This window comes from Phodopus roborovskii, unplaced genomic scaffold, assembly GCF_943737965.1.
Source record: "Phodopus roborovskii unplaced genomic scaffold, PHOROB, whole genome shotgun sequence".
NCBI lineage: Eukaryota > Metazoa > Chordata > Mammalia > Rodentia > Cricetidae > Phodopus > Phodopus roborovskii.
The window spans coordinates 10,668,260-10,682,864 of record NW_026126636.1 but is presented as its reverse complement, the minus strand read 5'-3'; the positions used below and the strand labels follow the sequence as shown (position 1 = coordinate 10,682,864).

The 14,605-nt window shown below is 44.6% G+C and overlaps 1 protein-coding gene across 1 annotated transcript; it reads right to left on the bottom strand.

The window, feature by feature from the left end:
• Nucleotides 1-7,262: 7,262 nt before the first annotated feature.
• On the bottom strand, nt 7,263-14,175 carry LOC127238676 (cytochrome P450 2A3). The gene is made up of 9 exons (XM_051207340.1): nt 13,993-14,175; nt 13,562-13,727; nt 12,741-12,890; nt 12,354-12,514; nt 11,096-11,272; nt 9,706-9,847; nt 9,072-9,259; nt 8,366-8,507; nt 7,263-7,656 (listed from the first exon to the last, which is right to left on the bottom strand). The coding sequence occupies exons 1-9, from the start codon at nt 14,170-14,172 to the stop codon at nt 7,475-7,477; spliced, it is 1,488 nt and encodes a 495-aa protein (XP_051063297.1). The 5' UTR covers nt 14,173-14,175; the 3' UTR covers nt 7,263-7,474.
• Between the last annotated feature and the right edge of the window lie 430 nt (nt 14,176-14,605).

Sequence of the window (14,605 nt, the reverse complement as noted above, 5' to 3'; positions counted from 1 at the left end):
AACACTCGGACATACTCCCTATTGAACTCTAGTTCACCAGGAGTTAGCTGGTCCTAGGAAGAAGGAAGAGAGCTTGCACTGCTCACAGATTGCAAAGATAAACATGGCCATGGCCAGACGAGGCCGCTGTCATTCAAGAAGAGAAGGGACAAAGGGGAGGTCTTAGCAGGCAAGGGGAAGGGATGGCGTGGAGGACGAAGGTTGGGAACATGGAGGAAGGGTACAGGAGAAAAATAGAAAAGCTTCCACAAGTGTGTCTATCCCTCACACCACCTCATGAACATAACTCATAGTAAGGGACTTTCAAGGTCCCAGAACGGAGTTGCTCAGATACCCCAACTTTTTTTTCTTTTGAACCTTGAGATTCTCATTTTTAAAATTACTTTTAGAAATATGTTTGTTTTATTACTGATTAGACTCTTGATTTTATCTTAGTTTTTTCTTTAAACAGTATTTTATTTTATTTTATTTACATATACGGGTGTTTCACCTACATATGTCTGCCCACCACATGCGTACCTGCTACCCATGGATGTTAAAAGATGTTGCTGGATCCCCTGGAATTGGAGTCCCACAGGTGGGTGCTGGGAATTGATCCCAGGCCCTCTACAAAGAGTAACAAGTGCTCTTAACCAATGAACCCACTCTCCAGACCCAAGAAATAGTCATATGTTACATTTCATTCTTTAAAAAATAATTATCTAATTTTATTGTTGATATTTTTTACTGGGAAATCTATTGTTTTTCTTTTGTTTTCTTTTTACCAATTTGTAATTTTTTGATCTCTTGTCTTCCTCCCCATACCATTCTTCCCCACACTCTTCGGTTTTGTATTTCCCCAGCTTTCTTTCTTTGTTTCATGCTGTTAAAATTACCTGGCTTACTCTGAGTAGTTTTTCCATTTTCAGGTTTGTGCTCGTCAATGCCATGTTAGTGGTTGTAATGAAGCTTTCATGACTCTTAATGTCGCTGTTGTTATTTATGCCTACACTGCGAACTGAATCTTTAGCATAGTTGTTCTGTAATAATGTCACAGAATGGAACCAGGAGACAGAGATAGACCAACAAATATGCAGATGGCAACAAAGAGAAACAAGAAATATGGAATATAAAGGTGGCAGGACTCCTCTAGAGAAATCACACCTTCTCAATTTCTCAAGTCCAGGACTCTGAAATGGATCCTGGAACTGACCATGGGGTCTGTTGTTGACCTGTTTGGGTTTCTTCCATAATGCTTTTTTTTTTTCCTCATAAGATCTTGGAAGTGAGCACAGGATGGACACTATGGAACAGAGGACCTCTAAGTCTCACTTGGAGCCCTGAAAGTGGGTAGGAAACTTAAGTGATGTTTCAGTAGGCCTTTTGCCTGAATAAGACATTAAGACTCAGGGTCACAGCAGGAGCCTCCAAGCCTTTAAAAACAGTAACAGAAGCCACTAATATGGCATAAAGAGCCAAACTATCCAAGATTTCTAACTTACAAATTCTCTGTGAATTCTGGCCAGACCCTTAGGAAAGTTTGCAAAGTTGGTATTGGCTACAATGTACCTCTTAATCAGTTTTTTAAATTCTTTCACTTTTTATATCCCAATGGACGTTTCCACTTCCTCCTCTTGTCCCAGGACCCCTCTATCTCTCATCTCCCTTTGATCCACACTTCCACCATTTCACCTCAGAAAAGAGCAGGCCTCCAATGGACATAAACAAAATCCAGCATAAATATGCTGCGATAAGAATCCCATCACATCAAGGCTGCATGAAGCAACCCAGTAGTACAAGGGTCCGATAAGAAGGCAAAGGGTCATCAGCAATTCCCGCTCCCATTATTAGGAGTCCCAAAAGAACACAAAGCTATTCAATCATTAAATACAAGCAGAGAGCCTAGGTCAGGACAACGCAGGCTCCCTTAACTCAACAGAGCCTCCATGAGTCTCAGTCAGTTGATTCTTTGGCCATATTCTTTCAATGTTCCCCAGCCCTCTGTTTCCCCTGACCATTCATCCCCCTCCTCTAGATTCTTATTCTTGATAGATGTTTCTCATATGGTGGGGTGGGGTGCGCACGTGCACGCACATGCGTGTGTGCGTTTAATGAGGAAACAGCTCAAAGGCTGTGAGAGAAGAAGGTCTTGACAAACCGGCAGAATCCAAGCGTTCCGGGCCATCTATGCTGCATCGCACTTTCTTTACCACATATTAGAGTATCTACCTCAAAATAGTGAGGGCAGCAAGATAACACACCTAGGTAGATACCAGGAACAGGGCTGTTTTGTCCAGCTGTTTTGAATGTAGGATCAGCTTGTACTCTGTTTCAGGCGGTCTGGCGTGATCAAACCACATTAGTCTGGAAGGAATCCACATCTTTTCATTTTCTGTGGAAACAAAAATAGAAATCCTTTTCCCCAGTAACTTGTCCTTCAACTTAAATTTTGGAGTCAAAGCATTTTTTTTTTTAATTTATTATTTTACATGTCGATCCCAGTTCCCTCTCCCTCCCTCCCTCCCCTCCAGCCCTCCCTCCCTCCTCCCCTCCCTTTTACCCTCTCTGCCCTCTCACATGCACTCTAAACACCCTCCCCTCCCATCCCCCCACCACAATTCCATATGTAGGGGAATGCCATCCAATTGGGGTCATGTAGATGTGACAGGTCCTGTGAAGTAGGGACTAGGGCTTCTCTCCTGTCTCTAGAATAAGGCAGTTATCCCTCCATGGGGGATATGTTTGCAAAGTCCTTTTGTGCACCAGGGATACATCCTGGCTCCACTGTCTGAGGTCTCTTAGACTGCTCAGACCTTCTGGCTGAGACCCATATTCAGGGGGGCCCGAGTCAGTCCCCTGCTGACTTCCCAGCTATCAGTCTAGTGGCCCTTAGCTCCTCCTTGTTCAGGTAAGCTGTCTCTATGTGCTTCTACTGCATGGTCTTGTCCTCTCCATCTGCTTCTGGGTTCTAGTTCAACTCAGTGTTTATGTATGGGTGTTTGCTCCTATTTTCAACAGGCATTAGTTGAGGGCTCCATGGAGAATTTAGTTGTTGATCTCACTCTCTGGGAAGGGCATTTATGATAGCCTTTCCACGGAAGCTCAAATTGTTAGTTGGGAGCAGTCTTGTAGTTCTCTCGACCTTTCTTTGTGTTCAACTTTATCTTCAAACCAATATTGGCTCCCTCTTTTATGTTCTCTCTCTCTGTCTCTGTCTCTGTCTCTCTCTCTCTTTCCTATCTTCCATTCCTAACCAGGCTCAATCCTCCTGGTCACACATGCCTTCCTCTCCTCCCCCTCATTTTCTCCTACTTCTCTCTCCATTCGCTGCCCCCCCACTTCACCTGAGCTCTGGGGGACTTGTCCCTTCCCAGTTCTGTGAGGGACTTTATATGAATCTCTTAGGATACACCTTGTATCCTAGTTCCTCTGGTGATGTGAATTATAGGCTGGTGATCATTTGATCTAGTTCTAAAATCCATATATGAGTGAGTACATACTGTGTTCCTCTTTTTGTGACTGGGTTACTTCATTCAGGATGGTTTCTTCAAGTGCCATCCACTTGCCTGCGAATTTCAAGATACCATTATTTTTTTCTGCAGAGTAGTATTCCATTGTGTAGCTGTGCCACATCTTCATTAACCATTCTTCAATTGAGGGGCATCTAGGTTGCTTCCAGGTTCTTGCTATTACAAATAGTGCTGCTATGAACATAGTTGAACAGATGTCTTTGTTGCATGGATGTGAATCCTTTGGGTATATGCCTAAGAGGGGGATTGCCAGGTCCTGTGGTAAACTAATTCCCATTTTGCTGAGGAACCGCCATACTGATCTCCAAAGTGGCTGTATGAGTTTGCACTCCCACCAGCAGTGGAGGAGTGTTCCTCTTTCTCCACATCCTCTCCAACATAAGTCATCACTGGTGTTTCTAATTTTAGCCATTCTGGCAGGGGTAAGATGGTATCTCAAAGTTGTTTTGATTTGCATTTCCCTGATAGCTAAGGATGTGGAGCATTTTCTTAAGTGTCTTTCAGCCTTTTTTATTTCCTCCATTGAGAATTCTTTCTTCAGTTCTGTACCCCATTTTCTAATAGGATTATTTGGTGTTTTGGTGACTAGTTTCTGGAGTTCTTTGTGTATTTTGGAGATCAGCCCTTTGTCGGATATAGGATTAGTGAAAATCTTTGCCCAGTCAGTGGGCTGCCGTTTGGTCTTGTCAACTGTGTCCTTTGCCTTACAGAAGCTTCTAAGTTTGAAGATGTCCCATTTATTAATTGTTTCTTTCAGTGTCTGTGCCCCTGGAGTTATGTTCAAGAAGCGGTCTCCTATACCACTTTGTTCAAGGGTACCTCCTACTTTCTCTTCTAAGAGGTTCAATGTGGCTGGATTGATGTTGAGGTCTTTGATCCATTTGGACTTGAGTTTTGTGCATGGCGACAGACATGGGTCTATCTGCAGTCTTCTACACACCCTCATCCAATTGTGCCAGCACCATTTGTTGAAGATGCTGTCTTTGCCCCATTGTATAATTTTAGCTGTTTTGTCGAAAATCAGGTGTTCATAGGTGCGTGGATTAATATCAGGATTTTCAATTCGATTCCATTGGTCTACCTGTCTATTTTTATGCCAATACCAGGCTGTTTTCAGAACTATAGCTCTGTAGTAGAGCTTAAAGTCAGGAATGGTGATGCCTCCTGACGTTCTTTTATTGTATAGGGTTGTTTTGGCTATCCTGGGTCTTTTGTTTTTCCATATAAAGTTGATTATTATCCTTTCAAGTTCGGTGAAGAATTGTGGTGGGATTTTAATGGGGATTGCATTGAATCTGTAGATTGCTTTTGGTAGGATTGCCATTTTTACTATGTTTATCCTACCTAACCAAGAGCATGGGAGATCTTTCCATTTTTTGGTATCTTCTTTAATTTCTTTCTTTAGAGTCACAAAGTTCTTATTATATAGGTCTTTTACTTGTTTGGTAAGCGTTACACCAAGATACTTCATGTTGCTTGTGGCTATTGTAAAGGGTGATGTTTCTCTGATTTCTTTCTCTGCCTCTTTGTCATCTGAAAAATATAGGGCTACTGATTTTTCTTTTGAGTTTATCTTGTATCCTGCTATTTTGCTGAAGGTGTTTATCAGCTGTAGGAGTTCCCTGGTAGAGTTTATTGGGTCGCTTATGTAAACTATCATATCATCTGCAAATAGAGACAGTTTGACTTCTTCCTTTCCAATTTGGATGCCCTTGATCTCCTTTTGTTGTCTTATAGCATTAGCTAGAACTTCTAGTACGATATTGAAGAGATATGGAGAGAGAGAACAGCCTTGTCTTGTTCCTGATTTTAGAGGAATTGGCTTAAGTTTCTCTCCATTCAGTTTGATGTTAGCAGTTGGTTTGCTGTATATTGCTCTTATTATGTTTAGGTATGTTCCTGTTATCCCTGACCTCTCTAATACCTTTATCATGAAAGGGACACACACATATTTAAAGGCTTATTTTTAAATCATGTGTATTTGCATGTGTGAATGTGCATAAATATACAGGTGCCAAAGGAATCTGGAAGAGGGTTTGGATACCCTGCAGCTAGAGAAACAGTGACTTTGAGCTGCCAAACATGTGTGCTGGGAACCCAATTCAAATGCTCTGCCAGGGCAGCTGTGCTTTTAACCACGAAACTAACTCTCCTGGCCATAATGCTTATACCTTTTATTTTTCAGGGAAAGAAAAAAATTAACAAGCATATTTCCTAATTTATTTATCCTTGTGGCTTTTGTGGTTTGACTTTGCTGTTTATTTCTGGCTGTATTCCACTTTGCTCATCAGACTTACTATGGTTAAACTAATATTTATAAAATGATTGAAACTTTTGTGCCCTGACATATGGTTTATCCTGAAGAAGTTTCCAGATACACTTCATCAGGTTGTGTGCCCTAACGCTATTGAGCAAAATATGGCTGGATACAATATGCCTTGACTCGGCAAATGGAGTCATGTCTTCATGAGTTTAAAATTTTTTCCAGCATTACAGGAATAGTTTTTCTCACTCCATTTCAGACAAGGCCTTGATAGCCACTGTTCCTCCCCCTGAAGGTGTATGTCTCATTGTTAAAATTGAGCTAGCCCCCCATTCCTTTTGTGTGTGTGTGTACCTTTCAGGTAAATGTACATGTGTGGGTAGAGTCAAGAGGTCAACACTACATGTCTTCTTCAGTCTCTCTCAATTTTGTTTTTGAGACAGGTTCTCTAATTAAATCCAGAGTTCATTATTTGGTTGGACTTGGTGGTCTTCAACCCCCTCCCAGGATTAGGCTGACAAATGGGTGCCATTGAGCCTGACTTTGATGGGTGCGGGAGATCCAAACTCAGGTCCTCATGATTGCTTGGCAAACACTTGTCCAACTGAGCCATCTCCCCCACCTGCTTCCTCTCTTCATTCTCCCAGGCAGAATCTGAAGCTCGTGGGTTTAAGTGAGCCACCCGGGAGAGTTTGCAACACAGTTCTCGGGGACACCATCTCAATGCCTCGATACCCTCCTCTTTACTGGGTCTGTCCAATATGACATAAAAATAAGAAATGATACCAAGCTGTTGAAATTATGTATTGCTCAGATATCCACTCATCAGATTTATACCGGTGCCACTTGAACATATGCTTCTAAAACTCTTTACTGACTTCGATACTAGTCCTTTGGAAACTAACATGGGGCAGAACATGGTTTCATGTGCATCCCCAGGAAACCCCAGAATGCACACGTACATGCCCGTCCATGAAGCAACACACACTCAAATGTCAATTTTTCTGGCCATCTCTGAAAATATCCTTGTCCACCACAGATATCATTAAGAGTCCTGACTTCAGTTTTCCAGATGGATACTGAGTCTGGTACAATGACTTTAATGGCTATTCCCTAGTAATCAATTCTCTGAAAGGAGATCAAAGCGTGGATGAGTTGAGTGGCAAAGCCATGTTGGCAGCTCACTTGAAACTCTGGAATACCTCTGAACAGGATGATGTGGCAATAGTCTGAGCTCTCAGAGTATGTTAATGTTTGAAAATCTTCCTGTGGCCAATGCACACAGGTATTCATCCAAGTATTAGAAAGCTCTTGGAATTGGTGAGACTTCAGCAAACTTAGACTAAGGAAACATTATATGGTCAAGAATGTGCCTCATTAGTTAAATGGACATGAACCCTTTTCCGTTCCCATGCACTTGTGAGAATTGGTATGACTAGACCCCTTAGCAAAAACTTGACAAGGAATACTTATTCTGTAATCTCTACATTATTTATTATTATTTATTATTATTAGTATTATTATTATTCACAACATAGTGTAAGTCTCCCCTTTCTCTCACTCTACCTTTGAAATGCCAGTCACTCTTCAACAAGTCTGTTCATGTCTTCCGTCTCTCCTGTCCCTCTGACCCCTTCTAAGTCACAAAACTGCCCCGCTAGCGTGGTCTCCATCATCCCTTTTACCCTTATTAAGCCCTGGCTCAACGGGACAAGAAACTCATGGTGTAGTTTGGCGGGATCGTGGCAAAGCCCCTGAGTCTAGGAGACACATCGATGTCGTGGGGTGCCTGTGGGGATCTGAAGCTAAAGTTCTGCATGATGGTTGTGAGAAAGAGGAAGAGCTCCATTTTGGCCAGTCCTTCTCCAAAGCAGTACCGCTTTCCTAAAGAGAGGGGACAAAGGAAAGTGAAACCAGCTCTTGCCATTGCCCCATAGCAAATCCCTGGCTGCACTTCCAATGAGAGCAAGGGCTGAAGCCTTTAAAGAAGGCTCTAATCGCTGAGACTCCCTTGCACTTGTGGTGGATTGGTCCACACCTGGCTGTAACAATCTAAAATATGGATTCCCTTCCCTATAGAGGTGCTCTCCAGTATGACTGCCATGTAGCCACATCCTTTCTCTTTGTCTTTCCTTCCTTCCTTTTTTTTCTTTCTTCTTTCATTCTTTGCTGCTATTTTGTTTTTGAGGCCGGGTTTCTATGCGTAGCCCTGGCTGTCCTGCAACTCACTTTGTAGAATACACTGGCTATGAACTCACAGAGATCCTCTGCCTCTGCATCCCAAGTGCTAGGACTAAATGTGAGGGCGACCCACGTACACCTGCCACATCCTTTCTAAGAACTGGTTGTGTGGCCTGAGAAAGATCTCTGACTTCGTTTAGGCTTTTGTTTCCCCTCATCTGTCACTACAATTTGACCATCACGTCTTAAGCTTTCAGATGCATGGTGCTTGTGAATTATGGGATTCACTGTCACTTGGCTGAAGATTTTAATCTAATAGGATTTTCCAAGATGGTTTCATCAGAGAAGAGCTATGGATGCGGCACCCATGTTGGGGTGAGCAGTGGCCTGGCACTAGACAGTGACCTCTTACCTATGGAAAAGGGCACAAATGCATCATTCTTCTTAAACTGTCCTTTGTCATCCAGAAAGTGCTTCGGGTTGAAGTCGTTGGGGTTGGAGAAGAACTTGGGGTCCCTCAGCACAGAGCCCAGCATAGGAAACACTTCAGTGCCCTGGCAATGAGGAAGGATTCATAAGGCGATTTGGAGGAGTTTCCTGCTTGCTCATGTAGGTTACTGAGTTAGGGTATCCCGGGTGAAGAGTAATATAATGCATGTGATTTGGTGGGGACTTTTAGGGTTGATCTTTGAGGAATGTCTCATTATCCTTGAGACAGGAGATGTGGGGCTAATATATGAGACAGAAGGAGTGGGTGACATGCAATCTGTCTTCTAATGTCAGATGTTGATGGATATGTACTTCATGACTCTCAAGACAAGAATTGGGGTGTATTGGATCTATGTTCCCCCTAAACAGGATACATGGCAAACATGATTTCAGTCCCTCAAAGGAGATCTACATAAATTAGTTTATGTGTCTTGAGACTCCAGTGATGATTGAGAAACATGGAGTTGGAACTCCTGGGTCAGAAAGTCTGGAGTAAAACCCAAGCTATAGGAGACTATATAGCAAGGCAGAGGGGGTGGTAGCAGACAAAGCCTGTCACTGAGACAATGAGAGAGCTGGGTGATTTATAATGAGGAAGAGAGCATTCAGGCCCCAACAGAAGCCAGCACCTTGGGGATGAGAAAGTCCCGGAACTTGGTGTCCTTGGTGACCCTGCGAGCCACACCCATGGGGATCATGTCTCCAAATCTCTGAATCTCATGGATCACAGCCTCTGTGTAAGGCATCTTCACGCGGTCCTCATATTTGGGCTGCCGGTTCCTACCAATCACCTGGTCAATCTCCTTATGGATTTTGGCTGAGAAGAAGAGAGATGTGTTTAGGGGTCCAAGAATCTCACCATAGGGATGAGAGTGCAAAACATAGAACTGGATGGAGGCCGTGAAAAAGTGTATGACATTATCAATCATACGCAAATCAGCATATGCAAATCATAGGCATTGTTTGAGAAAGTTCTTGTTAATTATATCATATCAGAATTATGCGGCAATTGTGAGGAAGGAGATTCAGGCAGGGTCATGGAGACAAAGAAATGGATACTTTGATGTTCTGATGAGCAACACACCAGTTGTTTCAACAACTAGAGATCGGTGCCCACCAACTGACTCTGTCTCTGCAGAACAGGGGATACCCTACTGAGAGTCCAGTTTCTTGAGAGAGGTAGGGGATACTGTGGCAGATCAGCAAAGAAGTCCAGAACCTATGATGTCACCCCATCCCCCTTTCTGTCCCTTGCAGCCTCACCCTCCACATCTGGGTGCTTCATGAGCAGCAGGAAGCCATAGCGTAGGGTTGTGCTGACAGTCTCTGTGCCAGCAAAGAAGAGGTTCAGCGTCGTCAGCACCAAGTTCTTCATGTAGAACTCTGTATTGGGGTTCTTCCTCTCCTGCAGGAGGGAAGCGTTCAAGTCCAGCTCACTTCTTACGCACTTAGTTCCCTTCTGTTTTGTCGCCCCCACCGAATTCACTTCTCCTTTGCCCAGACTTAAGGTGTGAAGAGGGATCCTGGCTACGCCAGGTTCCAGACTTTTTAGAAGTGATCCAGTGCCCTAATCCACTTATCTTCTGCAATGCATGGCTTAGGTGATTGCCTGACCTTTAATGATGGCTTGCTTGTCAGTTTTTAAGGGGTAAAAATATTCAGGAAGGGGAAGCTGGGAAAAGACTCTCAGAAACGATGGCAGAGACACCATGATAGAGGGAGTCACTGAAAACTAGAGACAGTTTTGTAAAAATTATTTTTCTGTGTATGCATGTTTTGCCTGCATGTGTGTCAGAGCATTATATGTGCTCAAGAAGCAGCCAGAAGAGGGCATCAGGTAACATCTAATCAACAGGGACTGGAATCTTAGAGTTGCGATCTGTGACGTGGGAGCTGGAAATTGAACCCCAGTACTCTGGAAGAGAAGCCAGTGCTCATAACCACTGAGCCATCTCTTCAGCTCTGAGACAATGAAATTTATACAACAGGATCCTATTCATTCATTGTAACCTATAATATTTCCTAAATGAATCCTACCGCTCAATCATTTGCACCTCAGACCACATGAAGTCCCATCCTCCAGAAAGCAGACCCAGCAGAGCAGCCAGAGTTTTGAGGCTAGGCTGGCCTACACTGCAAGTTTCAGGCCCATCAGGTATACATAGCAAGATCCTACCTCAAAACCACCAATGACAAAATCTCTGTCCTGAACAGATGGGAGAAGGTCACAGTAAATCTCAGTTCATATAGTTGTAAAGGGCAACGAAGACTAGCAAAGGCAACCGATGTGTTAGTTGAAAGTACCAGCCTGAGTCAGAGAGGTAAAGCTTGCACCAATATCAGATATTTGGAAAATGGCAGTTGAAACATGATCTCACTCAAGATTTGTGGGTATTAAATAAGTAAATAAAACTAATCTCTTAAAAATGGTGGCTGGAACACGGCAGCTCTTTCCCCTGGCTGTTGCCTCAGACTGTACACATCTCCTGAGAATAAGAGAGAAGTGTATGGAACAGTGATGTTGAATAAAGATACATTGAATAAATATAATTAAGGGAGCGATGGGCGGCCTGTTAACTGCCTGCTTTGTGAGCCCGATTTAATCCTCCATGGCTTTAAACCTCCCACCTCACTCCGCATCTTCTGGGATTACCTCCTGCATGCGGATGAGGAAGGAGTCAATGAAGTCCCTTGGGGAGTTGGGATCCAGGGTGTTCTGATGCTGTTCTACCTTCTTGGCTATGAAGTTCTCCAGCCCCTTCAATTCCATAAAGGCCTGTTGCTGTGGCCCCGGCAGGTGCTTCATCACTGAAGAGAACATCTCGTAGAGCTGTTGGTGGGAAGAGAATGAGGAACAAAGACAGCTGTCACTGGACAAAACCCAGCAGACGTGGTATCTCTCTTAAAACTAAGGGACATTTACATCAAGTGTCCAGGAGTTTAGGTTTCTGGGTGAGGCTGCACAGCAACAGAGTTTTCTCATAGTTTAAGTGTGAGAGTTATTGTCCGGCAAGTTTTTTAAGTGAGATGGATTTGGGCACGCATGCAGGTTCGGGGTATGCAGGTGAGGCACCAATTGTTGGGAAGGGTTGCCTACGTAGATATTAAGGTGGTTGGGTGACTTCAGCTGAGACAAATGTTCATATACTGAAGGTTCATTCGTGAGTTCTAACAGCCATTCCAACATTAAATTAGTGCTGCGTAGTCACAAAGCTACGTTGTATGATCAACCTAAGTGTCAAAAAACCAGGGTAATGGGGAAGGAAAATGTAGTCTATATACACAGCTGAATGATTTTACAGCCATTAAAAACCAAGTTATGGTTTTAAAAAATAAGTATTTTAAGGTAGTACTGATAATCACATGTTCACCTACATTGTTATTCAAATGGCTGCACAGAAGGCCATACTTAGGTGTGTGAGTGATCTGTGCTGGAAGCCCTTTAATTGGGGTGCTTGAGCACATTCTGTGCAGAAATTTTGCTGAGAGGTGTTGGGGGTTTAGGTATTTTCATGTCTAAGTAAGGGGCACTCATCTACACAGTGCAGTGGCCTGGCTCTAAGCATTTTGCAGAGGGCACAAGATTGGAGAGACTTGGATTTTGTAGCATCGGCCATTCAGGAACTGAAGGGGGCTGCTGTATTCGCAGGCCTTCCTGTAGCAATCTTTTGCAAGAGAGTAGAATGAAGTGTGGTGGTAATCTCCACCAAGCAGAGACAGCGCTTTCTGCCCCCCCCCCCTCTGTGTGTGTGAGTGTGTTCAGGCACAGCTGTATAAACTGTGTTATGACATCTGTCCTGCCGCAACTGCTGGGCTACTTTGAAGGTACCTTCTGGAAGGAGGCTGGCAGTTTGGGAGTGAGTGAGCTGGCAGATGTGTGGGGGAGGCAGGACAAAGCTGAGACAGGTTACCTGCCCAGTGGAGGTAGCTGTGAACTGGAAACTCCCCAGCATCATCTTCAGCAGTGACAGGAACTCTTTGTCCTCATAATCAAAGCGGTCTCCGAAAACGATGGAGCAAATAACATTGGAGACGGTTCTGCTCAGGTAGAAGGTGGGGTCAATCAGGGCACCTGTGGATGGAGGGAGGGAAGGAGAGAGAGGCGTTGTGGTTAGGAAAAACATCACCAGGGTGATAGCACCAGGTGCTTTGAATCAGATAATTAAAACTGAACATTGTTCCCACAGCGGGGCTAGGAGGCCCTTCCATATCTCAGTTCTCATCCTGGGTCATGATGCTGCTTTTCCTAGCGTGTCTTCTCCATGGTCATTCCTGAGAACTTGTGGGACTCTGCTTACTATTGGTCTTCTGGAATGCCTCCAGGAGATAACCCGCCTCCTCTTGGATGCGCTCTTCAATGCCACGCTTGCCCACGCCAAAATCCCGCAGTGTGGCGATGGAGAAGCGCCTCAGCTGTTTGGCCCGCTCCGCGTTGCCGAAGACCACTCCTGGGAAGTTGAGGGAGGGGCAGGAAGAAGTAAAAAAAGAGGAGCATGGCTGACTACTGACTACTCCTGAGCTGTTCCCCAAGTGCAGAAAGATGCATACAGATTGCTCCACAAAACTACAGGTAAAGGAGAGAATGAGTTAAGGGACAGTAGGTAGGAGACAGAAGGAGGGCAGGTGCAATTGGGACAGGTCAGAGGCAGGAGGAGGGCAGTGGCGATCTGGCGGTGCATACAGTTGTGAAAGATTTATAATTGAGCTAGGGAGAGAGGGAAGCCGGGAGAGAGAGACACAAAGAGGATGCGGGAAGAGGTTAGATTGCTGAAAGAAGACTGGACTGGGGAACAGAGTTCTGTGTTGTCCTAACAGTGGAGAAAGAAAGCCAGAGAGAGAAAGGGAGGCAGCTTGTGGGGCAATCACATAATCTGAGAGTGATGAGGTAGGAATGGGAAGAATGGTCAGAGCACGCCAGAGCAGAGGGTTCTTACAGAGGGACCCCAAGGCACGTGAGGAGGCACGGGTGGTCGGGGGGATCAGAAGACAGGAGCAGACAGAGCATATGATGCATCAGAGAACTAACACAACTGGAACTAGGTCTGTGAGGAGATGGAGGGAAGGGAGAGTCTGGGGAAACTGATAACTTCTAAGTGTAGCCACCACATTGCCCACTCACCATAGCCTTTGAAGAGCCAATTAAAGGTGGCCTGATCACCACGCCCACCAAACTCCTCAGCTTGATCCACTAGAGCCTCCTTGACAGCTTCCTGCCCACATAGTACCACAATTCTGCGGCTAGGCCCTAGGTGGATGGTGAACACAGGACCATATCGTTCGCTGATCTAATGGAGATGGATGAACAAGGTTATATGGTTGAGTCATACCTTGATATCAGGTCTGGGAATCGTTTCTCTGGAGTTCTAACAGCTATCAGATGGGATATCACAAGATGTGATCTCACATACCTAGGAATTGGTTACTGATTCTTCAAAAACTCCTCTGGCCTAAAATTACACACCCACCTGGTCAAATCCCTACCACAAAGCCTCAATCAAAACTGGGCATCCCTCCGTGCCCCCATTCTACTGATCTCCTTCCCAGTGGCACCTTCATGAGGGAGTTGTACATCTGCTCTGTGTTCAGCTGAAGGTAGTTCCCGATGAAGGGCAATGGGGTCGGTCCTGGAGGCAGCTTCCCTGAGAGCTTCCTCTGCTTCCAGACTGACATCAAGACCAGGACAACGAGGAAGGCCAGCACAGTCACCAGGAGCAGTCCAGAGGCCAGCATGGTTGAAGTGAGGGTGACTGACAGATGGTGATGGCTGAACTGGTTTGCTTTTATACATCCTGAGGTAGAACTGTGGCCTTCGTTCTTGGTTACGCAATTGTCTCATTTCACCTCCAGACCATCCCCCATCATGTGCCTAGTTTGGGACGTAGCTAAAAGTCAAGGGGGAGGAGGAGGGACCATTGAGGGATGAACAGGGAGTAGACTGAATTTGTGACATCTAAGGTGAAAGTTCTCCAGGACTATGCCTTTCACAGGAATGGGACAGTAGACAGAAGCCAGGACAAAATCCTCCATAACATTTATACTGGATACCATTCTGAGTTTTGTGTGTGGAGTGGGTTCCCCTGGGAAGGGACCAAAATGGTGTGATATTAGGGTCTTAGGAGAGAAGAATCTATATTCCATAAGATGGAATGATACAGGATAAATA